Genomic DNA, 19,948 nt, shown 5'->3' on the forward strand with positions numbered 1-19,948 from the left:
TTCTCTTAAGGTATTTGTTAATAAATTATTTTTAAAAAAAAATTTAATACCACTTTTATGAAAAAAATTAAATTTGTCAAAATAGTTAACTTTTTTTATTCTTTTTTCATAAAAAATTTATAAATTTTTTCATAAATTAATATAGTGCATCCGTTAACCTTTCCTACTAAGAGTAAACTATATATATTGCAGTCAAATCCATGCCTTGCATAAGAAACGTCCGAACAAAAAGAAAAAAAAACAAACGAACAAATAATGACAAGGAAACGTGAAAGGCATGGGAATGTCACATGCTAGGAATAACTTTGTCTTGTCGACCCCAAAAAAAGTGGAGGTGATAATTTGTCACCACAAAATTAAACATGTGTCATTTTTTGATAAGACAAATCATGTGTCATTATAAAAAATGTTGCTAAAAAATAAATTAAAGGCATAGAAAAGAAGGGTATAAAAATTAAAAAGTATAGTCCACATGTTCCTCAAAAAAAAGAAAAAGTAGTCCACGTGCCCTTTAAATTTACATGATAAAGGGAGTTCACACAAACCCAAAAATTTGTGTCCAACCATTCTTTTGATTTTATTTTATTTTATTTTTATTTTATGAACATTCTTATGCTTTAGTTGTACTACTAATAATTATAATGAAGTATTAATGAATTAATAAATTATGGTTTTTGGTACATGATTTTCTATAATCAGTGACGAAGCCAAGAAATTTTTTCCGAAGCACCGGTGAATACATTTTTTTTGTGTAATTTTTAGATTTATTACCAAATATAAAAGAAGATTAATGAAAAATTTAAAAAGTTAGGGGGCCACTCCACCTATATCTATAATATAATTATTGGGTGTTGTTCTTTTTGAATCCCCCTTAATTCCATCCACACCTTTATGATAATTTACTAAGTAATGATCATTGGTCCATAAGTTTTCAATGTGTATGGCATGCTTTACAATAATGTGACTGCTACTTCATTGCTGCCATGATAACTTCTTTGATTCTCAGGTCATTCTCTTGTGAAAAGAGAGAGACTATGCTTTTGCTTTGCCAATCAGTTTAGTCTCTTTTCAGACTCTGCATGGATATATAACACTAATATCATTTTTAACGATACTTATTTAACAATAGTTTTATAATTAATTACTATTCTTGATGACTTTGTCACCACATTTGGTTGGACTAGCAACCCCATATGATGATATGAATGATACCTTTTTTCAAATTGAAAGGACGTGGCTAATTAAGTTGAAATATGCGACTTTAGAAGGGCTCTAAAAGCTGTTTTATCTATCCAAAACGTTGTTTCAAACACCAAAAAAGTATGCAAGTGTGAAAGTGTCACAAAATCAACAACTAACACCATTATCATGGTATTATTCAACCTACAATGAATGGTAGTTGTGAAAGATAAACGTCTAATTAGGTTTTCTTCCAAACCATGACAGAAAGTCCTCTTTGAATGCCTAAGATAATCATAGAATTATAGTTGAACCTAATTATAAAGGAAGGAAAATATAGAAGAGGTATACATAGTCTTAGGTAAATCCTTTAATTGAATCTGTGCAACCTGTGAGATGTTTCTCTTTTTCATGCTTGACTAATGCCTAGAATTTTCCAAATGTCTGGCATAGCAAAACTCTGAGCTCATTTCAGTGGAAATAGGGCAAAAAGATGAGAATTTGATGTGCTTAACCTAGACCAAACAGAGGTTTAAAGTTTCAAATATTTTCAACCCAAGTTATCAGAAATTGAGATTAATCAAATATTACATTGACCTCTGTTTATATACCAATAATATAAAGCATAAAGGAGAAAATCAACTAAAGTTTAATTAATCACATGCTTCCCGCGTTTTTTACTTTTTTTATATACATATATAAAAGTCAGAATACACATTACACAGCAACTCTGCAAGTCGTATAGCCAGGGACGGACCTAGTTGGGGGCCCGGACCCCCTGTCCTCATGTGAAAAATAAAATAGTAGGTATAAGCCCAAAAATTATCTTAAAATTTAAGAGTATTTTACTTACCGGCCCCTTAGAATTTTGGAAAAAAATAACTTCAGACCTCGAATAGTTTCACACTTTCAAACCAAAGAGAAAATTTTGATATAAAGAACCCAGAATCAAAAATAAAATTTAGCCATTCATTGAGTTGTTGACCCATAGCTCCTCCAAAATAAGCCACAAAATAATTTTAATAAATTCAAACAATCACAAAAGGATAAATAGAAAAAATAAACCCAAATCTTTTCTATTTAGGGCTCTTAAATCAAGAGATTCAAGACTCCTAATAAAAATGGGAAAAAAAACTTATATATATATATATATATATATAAATCAAACAAACAATCCCATCCTTCACCCATCACCACTTGCTGCAAAGAGCTCCATCAAGTTGAAGATCTGACCAGCCAACCAAGGACGATCGGCACAAATCTAGCCTCCAAGCCCTCTATGGCTCCATTGCTGTATTTATCTCTCTTTGAATCCCTCTCTTTGTTTGTATATTCAAATGTGTTCACTTTAAGTTTAAGACTCAATTGCTCTTTGTTTTAGTAAAGTGATGGAAAACTATAGTAACTCATAATATAGTAATATAAAATAGGATTGTTAATTATATTATTATTTTATTGATTGATATTTTCATTGATGAATATAGGTTGATATGTTGATACATGTAGTTCAATCAAGCAAAATAAGATCACTATGTAGTACTGTAGAGGACTAGTAGCTATATTGTTAACTTGTGAGTGATCATCAATTTGCTTTATATTCAATGTAATTTTTATGTCCACATTGCAATTTCAATGCAAACTTCCATGACAGACCTACAAAAAGTAATAAATATTGTACATATTTGTAAAAAAATAGTAAATATTGTATGCTTTTACAAATGTATACAATATTTGCCATATTTTTTGTGTATACAATATCAATTTACATTATATTGTACAATGTAAAAGAAGAATTTTCCTATATTTTAAATTAATAATAGTGTTTCTATAATAATAGTATTTGCTTGAGCAATTAAATTAAGCCATTCACTCATTCTTATAGACTTGTTTATTAATTTTGTAGAATAAAATATTTTTTTGTCATGATTTTTTTTTAAGTTAATTTTTTTTTATTATCTTTGGCTTGGCATCTTATAAAATGTTATTGACTTTGTCACTGACTATATGGATACTTATTTGAAATTTGGTTTTTTAAGTATACTTCGCCCCCCCAATTTAAAATCTTAGGTTCGTCCTTGAGTATAGCTATTTGAAATGAGAGATAACTGATCAATCTTATACGTACCCAACTTGTTTTTAGTCGTTGCATCTATTTTGACACTCCAGGTCATTGTCAATATGAACGTGGATTTTATTACGTGAATATTTGTTGGTTTAACTCATAATTAAAAGTTGTTAATTGTTATTAATAAAATTGATGTTACGGGCTAGTATGGCTCGTGGCTACTGCACAATGATGCAGCGGAAAGACGTGTGAAACTAGAATCAGTGTCTTAGCGATACGACTTTACTTTGATCTATGGATTGTCAAGCAATGATTAAGAAGAAGGGCAGGAAAAAGAGTGCTAAAGCAGCTCTTGATAAAAACACATATGTTTCATTATAATAATCAAAGAGAAAATTCAAAGTTACAAATGATTCATTTCTGCCACAGCCCCTTACAATCTTTTGATAATGAAACATCGCCTGCTAGGATTTCTTATCAAACTTGGAAATATAACAAAGATAGAGGGAAACTAGGAATGAAAATAAATCTAAATCCTAATTCAAAATTCTAATTTAAAGAAGACTTCTAAGTGAACTAAATTAACAATAAGAAAAATTAAATTAAATTAAAGCACGTAATTTGTTGCTTTCATTTAATTTAGACTTTTGCTGGAGCTTGATATGATCTCCTTATTGCCATAGGATCCCAATCTGGTAGATTGTTGCCGCAAACTTCTATGAGGTTTACTGTGAAATGTGTTAAAAATAAAATTGGAACATCAACACTAATGACTCTTCCACTAAATACATGCTTGATGATTGACCCACCTTGTCTCTTGCATCATAATTCATAAATGTTGTGAAAATGCTATCAAGATAATGCACTTTTGTTTTAATCAGCTTAGGGACCACAAGGTCCACAACAATGAAAACAAAGTTATGGAAATGAAAGCACTTATCTAAAATCTGACATGCCACTGTTAACCTTCATCTAGAGCCATAGGTTGGAACAGTGCTAAAGTTCACAAATTTTTAGTTTGTGTAGGAAAATTGTTATCGTTCTCATCCTGTCATCCATTTTGGCCTTTAGGTTTGTTCCCATGCAAAGATAGATTCGAATTCCTCACATCCAGGACCCAACCACGTGCTCAAATTTTCAGGATTATGGACACTGCGTATGCTATATAGCATTCACAATTAAGATGCACAACCGACAAATTAAAGCATGGAATAATCCATTTTTTGTTTATTAGAATAGTGATGTGAAAGACTTGCAAAGGCTTTAAAATCACCAAGCATAGATAAACAATAATATTGCAGCGCAGTGAATGAGAATTCCCAAAAAAAAAAAGAATCACCTAGGACTGTGCATGGGTCGGGTTGAGTCAGGTTAAGAAGATTTTTTGACCCAACCCAACCCAACTCATCACATAAGTCCAACCCAACCCATTTGGGTTGGGTTGAATTCATGGGTTGGACAATTTTTTTATTACTATTATTATTAAATTAAGCCAAAAAAATATAAATATAAATATATTAAAAAAACTCAAAAATTAGTATCAATGTAACTCCTTAAAAGCAAACAACATTAATGACTAAACAACAATAGTAATTTACTAGGGTTTGTGTGAACTAATTGACTTTTATATAGGATAGGATAAGGGTCATCAAATAGCCCATCACCCATGGGCTGGCCCAGTAGCCTGCTAGCCCACCAGGCTAATGGGCAGCCCAGCCCGGTAATATTGAAGCCCGTGGGCAGTCTAGTAGCCCAATGGGACAGGCTATGGGTTGGTTTCTTTACCCATGGGCGCCCGGTGGGCCGGCCCGTTAGCCCAGCCCAGTAGCCCAACCCGTTAGCCTAACTCATTGCCCAAAATTTATAACAAAATAATTTGGGGGTTGGGTGGGTGAGGGATTGAACTTTAGACATTATAAAAACTTAAAGACCACACACCTAACCACTAAATACTTGGAATGATTGTGATACAATATGCATAATAAATATATATTTTGGTATTAGTCTAGTAGCTTTGATTTTTAAAACAAAGTTACTAAGATGACTGTTGCCCTACCTCTGTGCCTTTGGAAAGAAAGTCATTCTTTCCTTTAATAAATTCAAATTCTTTCCTTACAAGTTACAATTATAGAAGAAATTCCTTAAAAAAAGAAAAAAAAAAAGCTTACCGTTGGTTGGAAGAAATTCTTTCCTTAATGAGTTGATATTTGATTCTTCATATATTTCCTTTAAGAATTGATATTTTATTCTTCAAATATTTTCTTTAAGAGTCGATATTTAATTCAATGTACTTATATATTCTTATCAATAAAAGTTAATTAATCTTATTTTAGTACCTTTTTAAGAGGTATGTCTTAGTATTTTTTTGTTTAATAGAATATTTTTAGTAGATTTAATTGTTCAATTTGATAGTTTGTAATAATATATAATTATAATTTTTTTGGTTAAATTTTTATAACCCCATTGAAGGCCTGTTAAAAATGCCTATGAGTAGCCCATTAAACCCACCTCACTAGCCCAGCCTGCTAAAGCCCAAATGGGCATTGCCCATGAGTAGGGCCATGGGCTAAGGTTTTTCCATCCAGCCCGGCCCGACCCAGCCCATTGACTAGTCAACAGCCCGTTAAGCCCAACCTATTAGACCCATGGGCCAAGTAAAAGTGGGTCGGGCCAGCCCGACCCGGCCCATTGACGAGGCCTAGGATAGGAAGAACTGGTTATTTAAAAAAAATTATTAATTATATAATACATTTTAAATATATATTAAATATATGAGTAGGTCGAGTCAGGTTTGGCAGGTTTGGAATTTTATGACTCGAACCCAACTCGACCAGCCATCAAAAAAAATTTTGTAACCCAACCCTACCCAGAGGGTTAAGTTAGATCGGGTCGGGTTGGTTTTGACGGGTTGGCGGGTTAGCTGCACACCCCTAGATCAACTAATCTTCCCTTCTAAATGTATAGTATCTAACGCATCAATACCATTGCGTGTGGGGAACAAAAAGTGGTTTCCGCGTATCTATTATTTATGGAAAACAAGCCGTATTGCTTTCTTTTGTGTGTCTTCAACTTTTAAAGGGATTGAAATTCAATTATTAGCCTTCTTGAATCACATGTTTTTTTTTTCTTTTTTTCTTTTTTAATTCAATAGTTGGGAGGAGATTAAATTTGGAATGTTTTTGTTGGAAACATTAAAAGACAAGAGATAATAATCGATCTGTAGAATTATAGGACTCTTGATGAATCACCTACTTTCCTAATTGCACTGATTGAGTCTCATATTTGGAAGTGTGTGTATTCATTTTCAAAAAAATATGGAGAATTGTCTCACATTACTTAATTAAAAGAGTGTGTTGTATATGGTATAGTTTACTTTACTTCATGACTTTTAAATGAAATTTATGGTGTATTTTTGTATTAAAATGTGATTCTTCTTCTATGTGTGCGCTGCACGTTTATTTCTCAAAAAAGAAAAAGTCTCATATTAAAAAATGAGTGAATAATATGATATTAATGGAACCAAGTTCATTGACTTATAATTAAAAGTGAAATCCTAAAATATTATATCAATAAATTTACACACACAAAAATTGCTTATTGAAATTTCTTATCCACCATCAGGCCTTGTAGCCTAGTGGTATCCGGTACCATGTGTATCTTTAAGCTCAGGGGTTCTAGCCCCTATAATTACCTAGCAAAAAAAAATTTTTTTTTTCTTATCCATAGCTTTGACTCGAGTCTAATAAAATATTCATCCTGCAATTGTTAATTAATATTAGATCTCTTATATTTTGTTATAAGAGAAAGCTGCAAGGGATGTTAATTTTGCTAACACAGCTTGGTCATGGGGCTTCTCTTTTTCTTTTCTTTTTTTTGAGCAAAATTGGGTATTTTGTGTGATGATAATTGAAGATACATCTTACTATGGATCTATTTGGATATCACTTATTTTACTGAAACTAAAAATTTATTGTTGAAAGTACTATAGATAAAAAGTAAAAATTAATTGAAATAATACAATGGAGTTTATGGATAAAACCAAAAAATGCAATAAGCTCTATAAGTAATAAAAAAAATAAGTTAAATAGTAAAATAATTTATATTTGTCGTTGCTTTCGAAACACACAGTATATATATCCTGTTCCCTAATTTTCCCATATGCGCTGTACTTTTGCCGACTGCTGAATAGTGGAGTTCCCTTTTTTTTTTTTTTGTAACGTTCTTTTCTTTCTTGCTTGATAATAAGGTTTTTCCGAGAGGAGTGGGGACTGGGCAGTGGGGGAGGTTTCATTGGGGCTGATGCCAAAACTCAAAAGCGTGTTGCACGTTTCGTAAGCTTATTATTATTATTATTATTATTATTATTATTATTATTATTATGGATAATGTTCATTTGCTTTTTTTTTTTTTTTTCTAAAAAAGAAATTGCTGTTTTGATTATTAATATAAAGATACAGTTTTGTTTGTTCGTTTTTTAATAAAGATTCATAGCAATTCATTTATAATGAATTAGAGTATTCAATTGAGAGGATTTTTCTAAAAAATATTTTTTTTTTTAAAAAGAGAGGAGAAAAGTCAGATAATCCTCAAGCCAATTGGGAGGTTACCTTTGGGAGGCAAAACATTAATGAATTTTTTGACCGGTTAATAATAAAAGGTATACTAAAATTCAAAAATAATTAATATATAAAAAATAAAAGTAGCTAGTATTAAAAAAAAAAAATAAAAGATACTAAATAATAATATATAATAATTTCCTAATACATTTCAACCCAATCATATATTATCTTTTTTTTTCTTTTTAATCTCAAACATTTATGATTTTGATTTCTTACTTAGTAGGAATTTTCCTTCTAATATACAAGTCAAAGAGTTTGGTAGAATATCATCTTTCGTTTTGTTGTGAAATACAATATCCATTGTTGGATATAATAGGTTAGTGTCAGCAATTTAAATCATAACAAATTGTAAGTCTTGTTAAGTTGTAATGTTTAATTCTAGTCTCTGAAAGAGCTTGACACATCACTTGATTGACCTTTGATAAATCAAGATAAGCCTTCGACAGACTTTTAGTTGATTGAGAACCGGAAATCCTAATTCTCTTAAGGTGTTTTAAGTCGATAAATAAGTGGGATTTCGAGCCCTATATGAAAAACTATATAAGAGCCAATTTTGTTGATAAAATCAAGAAGAAATGTTTGTGTCATGCCAAAAAGTCTAACTCTCTCTTTGTCACCATCGTATCATAAATCTAGAAAGTTAATATAAAGACAATACCCTGAAAATTGGTGATAGTTTGTTGAAACCAGAAAGTCAAAGTCATTGCATTAAGTTGATTTGAAGAAATCTTCAGGAATGTCCTCAGAGTAATGGACGAAGTTCGTGGAGGGAAATTCATGGTAGAAGAATCCAAGGCACTTGGGAGTATCGTGGGGTTGTGCTACAGGCTTTAAAAGTAAGGGTTTATTTCTAGTATAAGCTTTGATTTTAAATTGTTGATATGCATAGATTTTGCACATACAATCTAATGACGAGCACCTGCAAAAAGGAATGAGTACATCGGAAAGGTTGTGAAGGGAGCTGGTGAGGGATTCTATGATGCCTAGGTCAGCAACGAATTGGACTATTGTATCACATAATTTTTTGTTTTTTTTTTTTTTTGGGTTAATTTCTTGTGTACCTTTTATATAAGGTGGAAACTAAAGGAAAATTGATTGATGTTTTGGTTTGATAATAAAAAGCAATCATCATAGCACGTATGTCACAGGTTGGAATCCTATTGTATTTATCAAAAATTAAGAAGAAGAAGAAGAAGAAGAAGAAGTGTTTACACACCAATCTACACCAACTCACTAGACCACCACCGAACCGCTCACTTTGTTGGAAGGAGTTGCCAATGATGCATATTCCAATGATAATCACCAACTACTAATTCTAATCATCGATTGGTTCAGTTGTTGGCAGCAATTTTAAAATTTCACCATTAACTAAGTCGATCGTGTGTGTGATATATATATATATATATATATATATACATATATCAACATGCATAACCTCAGTTAGATCTGTGATCATCTTCAAGACATATCTAAGATCCTCTTTCACCTTTCCTCATCAACCTTCAGTTGCCAATGTCATTGCACTCATAAGTATCTTTCTCTGGTTGTCGATTGAAGTTTGAAGGTGGGTTGATTGAAGAAGGTGAGTCTCAATTCTAACATTTTTTGGGTTTGATTTGCTATGGGTTTGATTATTAGATCTTAACTATTGATAAGTGGGTTTGAATTCTTGGGATATATAAAGATCTTAGGTTTCCACCACCGCACATGCTTGGTGCGATGGTCACTCCACAGGTATAAGTGCTTGTGGAGTGTGGGGGGCAAGGGTCGAGGTTCAAGTCTCCAGGAGGGAGCTTCACACACATATACACTTATAGATTAGGCTAGAATAGAATTCTATCTTGTAAAAAAAAAAAAAAAAAAAAAAAAAAAAAAAAAAAAAAAAAAAAAAAAAAAAATCTTAGGTTTCCAAATCTCTCTCTCTCTCTCTCTCATGTTACAATGCTTGATGACAACTGACTACTGCATAGACGAAAATCGTTGTTGATGTTTCCAAAAAATGGATTCAATGTTGCAGTGGCGATTTACATTTTTAGGAGATCAATGACTCTAGTGTGGCCCAAAAACCCCTCCTAAAATTGACCACATCAGCCGATGAACACCTCCAATAGAAACCCATTTTTATAAAATTCCATGAGGTCCTCTAATTTGCTCAGCTATTAAATTGTTTCCTTCTTTGGAAAATTTTGAATATAGGCAAAATATATAGAATTTTTTTTTATAAATATTTTATTTCCATATAAGTTTTTGATGACCAAATTTATGGTTGATTAGTTATAGGCATATCATAAATAGTGATTTTTCCTTTGGGTTGGTGGTTAACCTCCGCAATGACCTTTCTTTTAGGTAGTTTTTCTTGAAATTTTCACTTTGCCACCATATTGTGTGTTATTTGTATGATTGCTTATTGCCTTATATTAGATAACTTGTTTAATAAGATTTAGATCTTCTAGATTTTTCTTCTAAAAAAAAGATCTTCTAGATTTTCTAATGAATTCTTTTTTTTTTTTTTTTTTTTTTTGAGAGGTAAACAGTTTATTCACACACACACACGGGGAGTGGGAGGCCGAGTTTAATATCGCACAACTCACTTCTATTATATAGAGTTCTTAAAATTCTAACATTTCCCTTTTAATATAAGGTTTCAACCATGCTAAGTCTGCATTCCACTAACTAAACTATTAAAAGAATGATTCTCAAAAAAAAAAAAAAAAAAAACTATTAAAAGAATAAATTTTTAATAGAAAAATTCTTAAACAAAAGGGATTGCCAAAAGGAGGAGTCACCCATTAAAAAAAAGGGTCTAAACATAATTTTTCATTTATGATTGAAATAATTTGTTCATAATGGCAGTCAGTATATGTACACCTACTTTTATAAATGCATTGAAAGAATAATTTTTTAATAGAAAAATTCTTAAACAAATGGGATTGCCAAACGAAGGAGTCACCCCATTAAAAAAAAGGGTCTAAACATAATTTTTCATTTATGATTGAAATTATTTGTTCATAATGGCAGTCAGTATAAATACACCTACTTTTATAAATGAATTGTTATGTTATTGAACATTTTGTCCTTGCTAACTATTAACCCAATTCAAACTAGTTTAATAGAAATATGATAATTGAAAATAGGGAGAGACTTTAGTTCACTGGTTAGTTTCGTTAAACACGCTAAGATATGAACATGTGTCTACATCTCATTATGTCCAATAGAACTAGTCACTAGATACAAGTTCAATCCTTAATAATAATACTAGATAAGGTTACCATAGGAAATATTAAAAAAAAAAGAAAAGAAAAGTCTTGTATCCTAAAAAAGTCACAACTCACTTATGTGGTGAGTTGGGATTAATGGATGGGTGTCCTACACCAACATCCCTCCATCAACCACTTCTGTGGCTTTTTTTTTTTTTTTTTTTTTTTTAATTTTTAATGGCACTAGAAGGACTCTAAAAAGAAACAGCAGAGGAAAAAGGATTGTATTCATGAAAAGTTGCCGGCCTCGAATCACAATCAAGTACCCACCAGTTGATCCAAAAAACAATCAAGTACCCACTGATTCAATTCAGGCTGAGAAAAAAAAAAAAGCACCCACTTTTTTCTCTCGTGTCAATCTTGTGTATGATTGTGTGGATATTTCCCCTCCTCACCTACCGTTAATTTTCTTTTTTTGCACAATCACCTACCGTCCATCTTCACATTGCTTTCGCTTTCCTCTTCAGAGTTGGGACAATTGCCACTCACAATTCCAAATTCTTATTATAGAAAAAGAAAGTCAAAAAACAAAAAGTACTTCCAACTACTTCCCCAAGGTACAAAGCAAACGGAATACAAATTCGATAAAAAAAGAAAAAGAAAACACATATAATTTTTCACACACTGTTAAAAAAAAGAAAGAAAGAAGTAAATCTCTTGTTGTGTATAAATAAGCTTATTATACACACACCATTTCCGTCCAAACAAAGCCTCAAAAAATTTGAGACTGTGAGAGTGAGAGCTGAGAGAGATTAGACCCAGATCATCTGTTTCTCTTTCCCGCTCACTCTTTTTGCAGTTTTGCTCTCTCAGCAATAACAGATTAAACCCAAAAATAAGAAACGGAAAACAAACAAACAGAGTATTAAGAGCAATACAGCAATATCACCACCATTAACGCCAGGCAAGATTTCTATCTCTTTCTCTCTCTCTGTTATCTAAAGTTTTCTACTTTCTGCTATTTGCTTTTATGTAATCTATTTGTAGATTATGTTGTAGCTTTTTTTTTTTTTTTTTTTGGTTTTGGATTGATATATTGTTGCTATTGGGCTTTGGACCATGTTTTTTTTTTAAAATAAATAAATGGGCTATTTTTATTTTGCGTTAAACCCTAGTGGTTCCGTTTGTTTCCAGGGAAAACTGGGTTCTTGATTGTTGTTTGGATGATTCTTGGTGCCAAATGTGGATATTTTTATAGTGATTATGTTAAATTAAAACAATAGGGAAGTGGAATTTGAAGTTGAGATTCTGGGATTTTTTTGATTCTTTCCGTGGAGAATTTTTGTTGTTACGTGTGTAGTTTGTATGGCTTTTAAGGACTTTGCTTTTTCGGCATTTGACCAAAAGAAAACTGTGTTGTAGTGTTCATCGTTCTCTGCACAAAAGTAGATTCTTTTTTTGTTAAGAGAATGTTAAGTACAAGCCAAGGAAATCATGTAGCATCTTCTTAATAAGGTCCAAGTGATTTTATTTTATGTTTGGGTGAAATGGAGCTTGGGGATTTTCTTGATTGCGTGATTGACGTATTAATTATGTTTGTTGATTCTTTATTTGGTGAAATAAAGACTAAATTGGAAATATTGGGATTGATTTTATTGATATTTGTATTTTTCTTTTGAAAAAAATATTTGTGTTTTTTTTTTTTGTCAAAATTAAAATGTGCATTTCCTTTTCCAGTGAAGATTCTTTTTTAAAAAAGTAAAACAGCCCGTTTTTGTTGATGGGTTTGGTTATATAAATGAGTCTCTTTTGCTTGTTATTGTATATTTGAGAGTTTGCTTGGTATTCTTCTTTCTTCTTTCTCTTTTCTTGAAGTTTTAGTTTCATTGAATGGATGTACGCTTAAAAAAAATAAAAAATCATTGTTTAGATTGTTTTCAGTTTAATTTATGAACTACAGTAATGGGAGATGAATGCTTGAACTTAAAGAGATAGGTTTCAGTGTGTTTGTGAGAGAGAGATTAACTATGGTTCTGTTTTTTCATTGTTAAAGTTGTGTTTTTTAATGGATATACTTTCATATGTAGAGGCTGGAGCTGGAGAAGAAAAAGATAATATATGGAGGGCGGCGCAGGAAAAGGTTTGGAATGCCAGAAGACTATGGATGGGAAGGGGAGTAACGGGAATGGCTCAGAGAAGGCTATCCCTTCTTGTTGCTTGAAGGCCATGGCTTCAGCCCCAGAGCTTGAGGCAAAATGCCATTCTACTGTTGTTTCTGGGTGGTTTTCAGAATCTCACTCTTGCTCTGGTCATTATCTATGATTTTTTCCCCAAATATTCATTTATTTTTGTTGTACGTGGAGATATTTAGGTAAAATAGTTGGTTTAAATAGTTTTATATTACTAACCCCATTTTCTTGCTTTGGTTTTTACAGGGAAAGCCAGCAAAAGGGTTTATTTTAACAATCCAATGTGGCCTGGTACGCATTTTTTTATACATGTTATGCATTACATGATCTCAATTTAATAGTCTTCTCATAAATCTTGATATTATAATCTTACATATGTATAGATAGAGGTTTTCTTTTTCTTTCTTTCTTTCTTTCTTTTTTTTTTCTTTTTTTTTTGGTATGACTTTGGGTAGAATAGAATTGAGGTAAAGAATGCATGTGACTGATCTGTTCAGGATCCATAGCTGCCCCAAAATTTTGGGATTATGGCTTTATTGTTGTTACTGTATCACTTTTTATTGTATGGTAGTGATATACATATCATTATGTGACCTTCTTTACTGTTATAATAATTATAAAAACATTGCTCATTAGATTAACCTGATGAAAAATATACCCCAAGGTGAGGGCTCAATGTTTTTCTTGCTAGTCAAACATCCTTTCTTATGCTACAAATTTTTCTTCAAAATAAAAAAAATAAAATTTTTTAAACCTAACTCATTTAGTGAATATGAATCTTTTATTCAATGTAAATAGGTATAGATGATGTTTTTTATTTTATTTTATTTTATCATATTTAGGAGAAGCCCATTCCCTAGTGGTGGAAAAAGTTTTGTTTAAGGCTAAGTCAGAGTATCAAGAGGTCCTGGTTTTTGAGGTATGGAGTTGCTTTCTGTTGTTTGCGTGACCTTCACATACCTTATAATTGTTTCATTGAGTTGGTTAATGTTAATTCTTTGTCTGCAGTCCTTAACATATGGAAAAGTGCTCGTACTTGATGGCATTGTTCAGCTGACAGAGAAAGATGAATGTAGCTACCAGGAGATGATTGTTCATCTTCCTCTCTGTTCAATTCCATCCCCCAAAACTGTAAGTTCATCTGTATTTAAGTCCCTCCTGTTTACAATTTACATTTGCTGTAGCTTTGCTTGTGTCATATTTTCTTTTCTCTTATCCTTCACATTATTTGTCATTGGACAATGGGGGTTGTAAAATTCTTATACTTCATGTTTGTTTGAAGATAATGGTTGGTCTAGTTTGATTGTATTACATAATGCTGCTAATCTTTTTTTTCCCTTTTATATTGTAGGGAGGTAATTTTTATTGAAAAAAGAAAGCATTTACGTTTTTGGTAATTGAAGCTTGTAATTTGATGCTCCCGTATCATTTAGAAATAAAATGGTCTAAACTGTACTTCTTCCTAGAACTTTTAGGGAAAATGTTGAAAATAAAGATGTTATGAGTTCTTCTATTTAGCCAATTAATTATGGGTTTTCTATTGAGTAAGAAAAAGAAATATAATCCTGATAAAAAGAGAATGTAATGGAACTTTGATGTACATCAGATGGATGGCAAAGTTTGATCCTTCCATCTATACTGAGCAGGAATTGATAGCCATCATTTCATTTGCTGTAATACTACTTTTTTTTATTTATTTTTTAATTTTTTGTTATCTAGTGTGTATATATATATATACACACACATAGATTTTAATCTTTTTTCCAACCAATAATTTTCCATTTTGACCTTATAATATTGCTGAACTGTGTGTGGGTGTGTTTGAGTCTATCTAAAATTTAGATAGACTCAAACACACCCACGCACAGTTCTAAATGCAAAAAAGGCTAATTAAGTTCCGGTAATTGATTTATTCTCAATATGGTGGTGGTGCCATTGATAGAAGAGTTGGTGATGCTAGTAGCCCTTGGTTGGTATGGTGGCATGGCTTGTAGTGACTGATAGTTGCAGTGATGATTTGGTGGTTGCATGATAAGTTGTGTGGCGGTGGTTTTATTTTTAGGGAGGTGGCAGTGGTGCAGTGCTGACAGTTATTAGTTTCTAGCTGGAGCTGGTCGTGATGATGGCCTTGTATATTTTACTTTGCAGGGGATTGGTAGGTATATTTCTGGAATTACTGCTCTGCTAAAAATACGACATTTTTTAGAGGAAACAACAGTAAACTCAGCAAATTATCAATATTTTCTCTCTATCGCATGTATGTAATTGTAATTTTATTTGTTACTTCATAGAACACCACATATGTTGTTTCTTGCAGTGCTCTAGCTGGACCAAAACCCAAACTCGTGTTCTTTATTCCAATTTAAGACAAGCTATTGTTGCATGTATTTTAGGATATAATAAATGTGCTATCATGATATTTCTGTAGTTTTGTGCCAACAAAGTGACTTTTGGTGGTTGCTTAATATAATTGAAACCAATATGTTATAATCTTCGTAACAAGACTAGTGAAAATTGTAGGGCAATATTTGGTCCAGAGAAAATATGAGTACGGTGAGCAAATCCAGTCAGTTTGTCTTGTCTTCTTCATTTTGTCTTGGTCATTAAGATTTGCTACATGTCTTTGGATGCATAAGTGAATTTAGTTTTGCTCTTATGTTCAATTGACGTTATGCCTCCAGTAAAGTAATTTAAAAATATAGCCAATGAGCTCTAGCTCAACTAGAACTTTCTCCCTTGGTATGGAATGGAGTGGGAGGTGAGGTTGTGGGTTCAAGGCTTATCAGTGTGTTTGTAACTTAATATTACAGCATGCATGGTGCTCAAAGTTCTCTATAATAGGAAGCAAGTTTTAGTTAGCTTGGTGATGTTTAAGTTCTTTGAGCTGTGAAGCTGATCAGAGGATCTGGTTGCCCTATGAAGATTGCGGACCAGGGGCAGTCATACTCTGTGACTAGCTTCTACTTCTGCATGACTTTGCATGTTGGTTTTCCTCTTCAGTGTTGGTATGATTTTGAACTTTACTAATATTAATTTCACAGGTTCTTGTTGTTGGTGGTGGAGATGGCGGTGTTCTTAGAGAAATAGCTCGCCATAGCTCTGTGGAGCAAATTGATATATGTGAGATAGATAAGATGGTCATTGATGTAAGTGGATGTTGTGATGTGCCTTCTTCATTTAATTACCTGTTCAGTAGAGTTTTCTTTTTCTTTTTGCTTTTTGGGTGGAGTTAATCAACTCATTGTCTTGATTTCTTTTATTTAGGTCTCTAAAAAGTTTTTTCCTGAGTTAGCTGTTGGATTTGAGGACCCTCGTGTCCACCTCTATGTTGGTGATGGTATGTTCAAAAAGTGTCATTGGTTCTCTTTTTTTCACTGGGTTTCTGCTGATTTACAATGCTGTAGCCCTTAGTTAATCTTACTATTATTTTTGGACAGCTGTTGAATTTCTTCGGAATGCACCTGAGGGGAAATATGATGCAATTATTGTGGATTCATCAGATCCTGTTGGTACGTTTTTTTTTGGGGGGGGGGGGGGTGTGTAATTATTCATTTCAGACATTCAGTGTGGTGTGCTTCTGCATATTAGTTTCTGGGCTTGGTTTATAATCTATTCTCTTTCTTTTATAAACTTATCCTCTCCTCTTTCTTAATTATTTTATGAATTTGGTTAAAAATTGTGAGGTTTGCCTGAAGTCTGAAATATTCAGTCTAATTGTTTAGGAAATACTGAAAGCTTAGATTTCTTTTTCTTTTATCTTATTTTTTAGTTTGAAACTTGTGCTTATAAGGTTTGTGATGCCAAAACCTCACTCATAGGGTTCTTTTGCCTGATATAGGACCTGCTCAGGAGCTTGTAGAGAAACCTTTTTTTGATACAGCAGCCAGAGCATTAAGGCCTGGTGGTGTCCTCTGTAACATGGCAGAAAGCATGTGGCTCCATACGCATCTAATTCAAGATATGATCTCTATTTGCCGTGAAACATTTAAGGGTTCTGTTCACTATGCCTGGACTAGTGTGCCAACATATCCAAGGTATTGATGTTTCCTATTGTTTCTCGAATTTCATGGTAGAAAAATTTATTTTAGCATTTTACATTTTGCTGCCTGTTTATTGCTTGTTCTGCTGTGTATGTTTTCAAAATGTAGAGAATGACTGAAAATAGGTTGTCTTTATTGGCCTAACACTGTCTGAACTGTGAGTTTGTTGCTTAATGAATTTTAGAGTTGCCTGCCACAAATTTGTTGTTTTAAATCAGTTGGACATTATAACAAGTGCAACTATAAATAGGATACCGCCCATACATTATTATATCCTATCAATTAAGTATTGGAATTTTAGAATTTTCTTTGGTTTCATAATGTGGTTTTTGTAAAATTTTTCCATGCCAAGCAGTGGTGTGATAGGATTTCTTATATGCTCAACTGAGGGGCCACCTGTTGATTTTCTAAATCCCATTAATCCTATTGAGAAGTTAGAAGGAGCTCTGAAGCATAAAAGAGAGCTAAGATTCTATAACTCAGAGGTAAGATCTCTCTCTCTCTCTCTCTCTCTCTCTCACACACACACACACACGCACACGCACACCGCATTCAGCATAAATTGACTTTGGTATTCGCTGCAACTTATTTTTTTGCCTTGACCTCTGAGTTATAGAACCTTAGCTTTCAAGCATAGAAGAGAGCTAAGGTTCTATTACTCATGGGTAAGATATCTCTCTCTCTCTATCATGCATGCTCACACACATATATTCAGCTTAAATTGACATTGCTGTGCAGCCTATGCTGCATTTTACTTTTTTCCCTTGAGAATTCAGTGAGCTTTAGAAAATCATTAACATTATATAGCTAGCAAAAGCTGAATATTTTGATACACTAGACCTGAAACGGTCAATGATGTGATGACATACACTGAGGAATGAGGCTTTCTTAACCTTTGCTGGTAAAGCTCTTAGGTGAAGATTGTCAATTTCATTCCTTTATAATCCGGTATCATTAGGAAATATACAATAATCCCTTCATGCTTGAATCATGATGCTGAAGTACCCTTTTTTTGTGTGTGTGTGTGAGATTGAAATCCTTATTTGCTTGCTTCTCAAAAAAAAAAAGAAAAAAAAAAGAATACTTATTTGCTCTTTGGCCAAAGAAAAAGAAACAGAGGATTCATAGCTAACCTCAAAATTTTGGAATTAAAGCTTGGCTGTTATTGTTGTTGTATTGCACACACAATGTGAGTAATTGGCATTATTCTTTTGACAGATGCATTCAGCTGCCTTTGCCTTGCCATCCTTTCTGAAAAGGGAGGTGAGCTCGCTTTGTGATTCTCCAACCCCGGCAGCACAACGAATCAGTGTTTCCTAGTTAATTCATACCAGTCCTAGTTTGGTTTTTCAGATATATGGAATTAGTAACATTGAAAGTAGACTGTAGGTGATTATTGCACCATTGTAGATGGGACCATGAGCTCTGTTTCAGGAATTAGTGAGGATATTAATTCCAGCGTGTAATATCATCTCTGCCAATAATCAATTTGTGGATGGCTACTTTTATTATATTTGTACCTCTGAAATTATCATATTTTGTGAATGTTGACTTTTCCTTGTTCATTTAGCCAAGTGTTTAATCTGCTTAATTGGGAATTGATGGTTCAAAATTTCCTTGTTCATATTTAGTATTTCAAGCCGTAACATGGTTGAAGTCACGTACTGGGAGATGTTGCAGGTCAATGTTAATGGCTGTGACTGGCCTATTTGTGGAATGTGGATTTTTGGTGCCCCAAGAAAAATAAATGGAGAGTGTTTTCATTTGTTTGGTGAATGATCCAATCTTATGCCAAGCTGTAATAGCCTATAAAAATCTTTTCTATGGCCAATCAAACTTTTAAAGTAGTTGCTGTAAGTCTACAATTCAATTAAGAATAAATATAGAGACATGGCTAAATTTACAATAATAGGCTGGAGCCTGGAGTGGTTGATTGTAAGTGATAGACACTTTTTGTCCTTTTTTTACTTATATCCATAAATTTTTTCATCACTTAAATTATTTCAACAAATTGTGAAATTGGATAACTCCAAGACATCCATATATGATGGTATGATTTTCTAAAATCAATGTCATCTGTCTTTGCATAGGCTGTCTGAAAATTGAAGATAGCTCCAAAAAGTGTAAATTTAGCCCTTTAATACTACAAATAACACATCATATCCTCGTTCAAATCATATTATGGTAGTAATAATTTTAAATAATTCTATCTTTGCAATGCCTTATCCTTTTTTTGCTACCTTGGCATGTATGTGTACTTACCAGTTACCACACAAGTGGATGAGATACCTTGTAATTAAGTGGGGACCAATAATAACAACCTTAAAAATGTGACCTATACTAAAAAGTAGTAGATTTTACCACGTGTTGAATCTTTACCGAATCTGACACGCACTCTCCACACTCTCATCCCCTCTTATTCGTATCGATAGACTATAATAGTTTTCTTTCTCACTTTCTTGAGAAAAAAACAGATGTTTCAGCTTCATAATTACACTTTCTTGTTCCCCAAAAATACTCCTAAGGTACAAATTTCTGTCACTCTCGAAGTAAACTGTAAAAACTTTCATGGAAAATTTTTTTGGGAGTCAAAACAAACGGATTTCCGAATTTTGTTAAGTCTCATGAATTCTCGTGATTTCCATGAAATTATCAGAAA

At 32.6% G+C, this 19,948-nt stretch overlaps 1 protein-coding gene across 1 annotated transcript; it reads left to right on the forward strand.

The window, feature by feature from the left end:
- Positions 1-11,767: 11,767 nt before the first annotated feature.
- On the forward strand, positions 11,768-18,858 carry LOC126700529 (spermine synthase). Its single transcript, XM_050398719.1, has 11 exons — positions 11,768-12,024; positions 13,148-13,368; positions 13,496-13,540; positions 14,092-14,168; positions 14,258-14,380; positions 16,291-16,395; positions 16,514-16,586; positions 16,687-16,758; positions 17,088-17,283; positions 17,645-17,774; positions 18,508-18,858. The coding sequence occupies exons 2-11, from the start codon at positions 13,179-13,181 to the stop codon at positions 18,607-18,609; spliced, it is 1,113 nt and encodes a 370-aa protein (XP_050254676.1). The 5' UTR covers positions 11,768-12,024; positions 13,148-13,178; the 3' UTR covers positions 18,610-18,858.
- Positions 18,859-19,948: the final 1,090 nt, after the last annotated feature.

Source organism: Quercus robur, chromosome 9 (assembly GCF_932294415.1).
Source record: "Quercus robur chromosome 9, dhQueRobu3.1, whole genome shotgun sequence".
In the NCBI taxonomy this organism is placed as follows: domain Eukaryota; kingdom Viridiplantae; phylum Streptophyta; class Magnoliopsida; order Fagales; family Fagaceae; genus Quercus; species Quercus robur.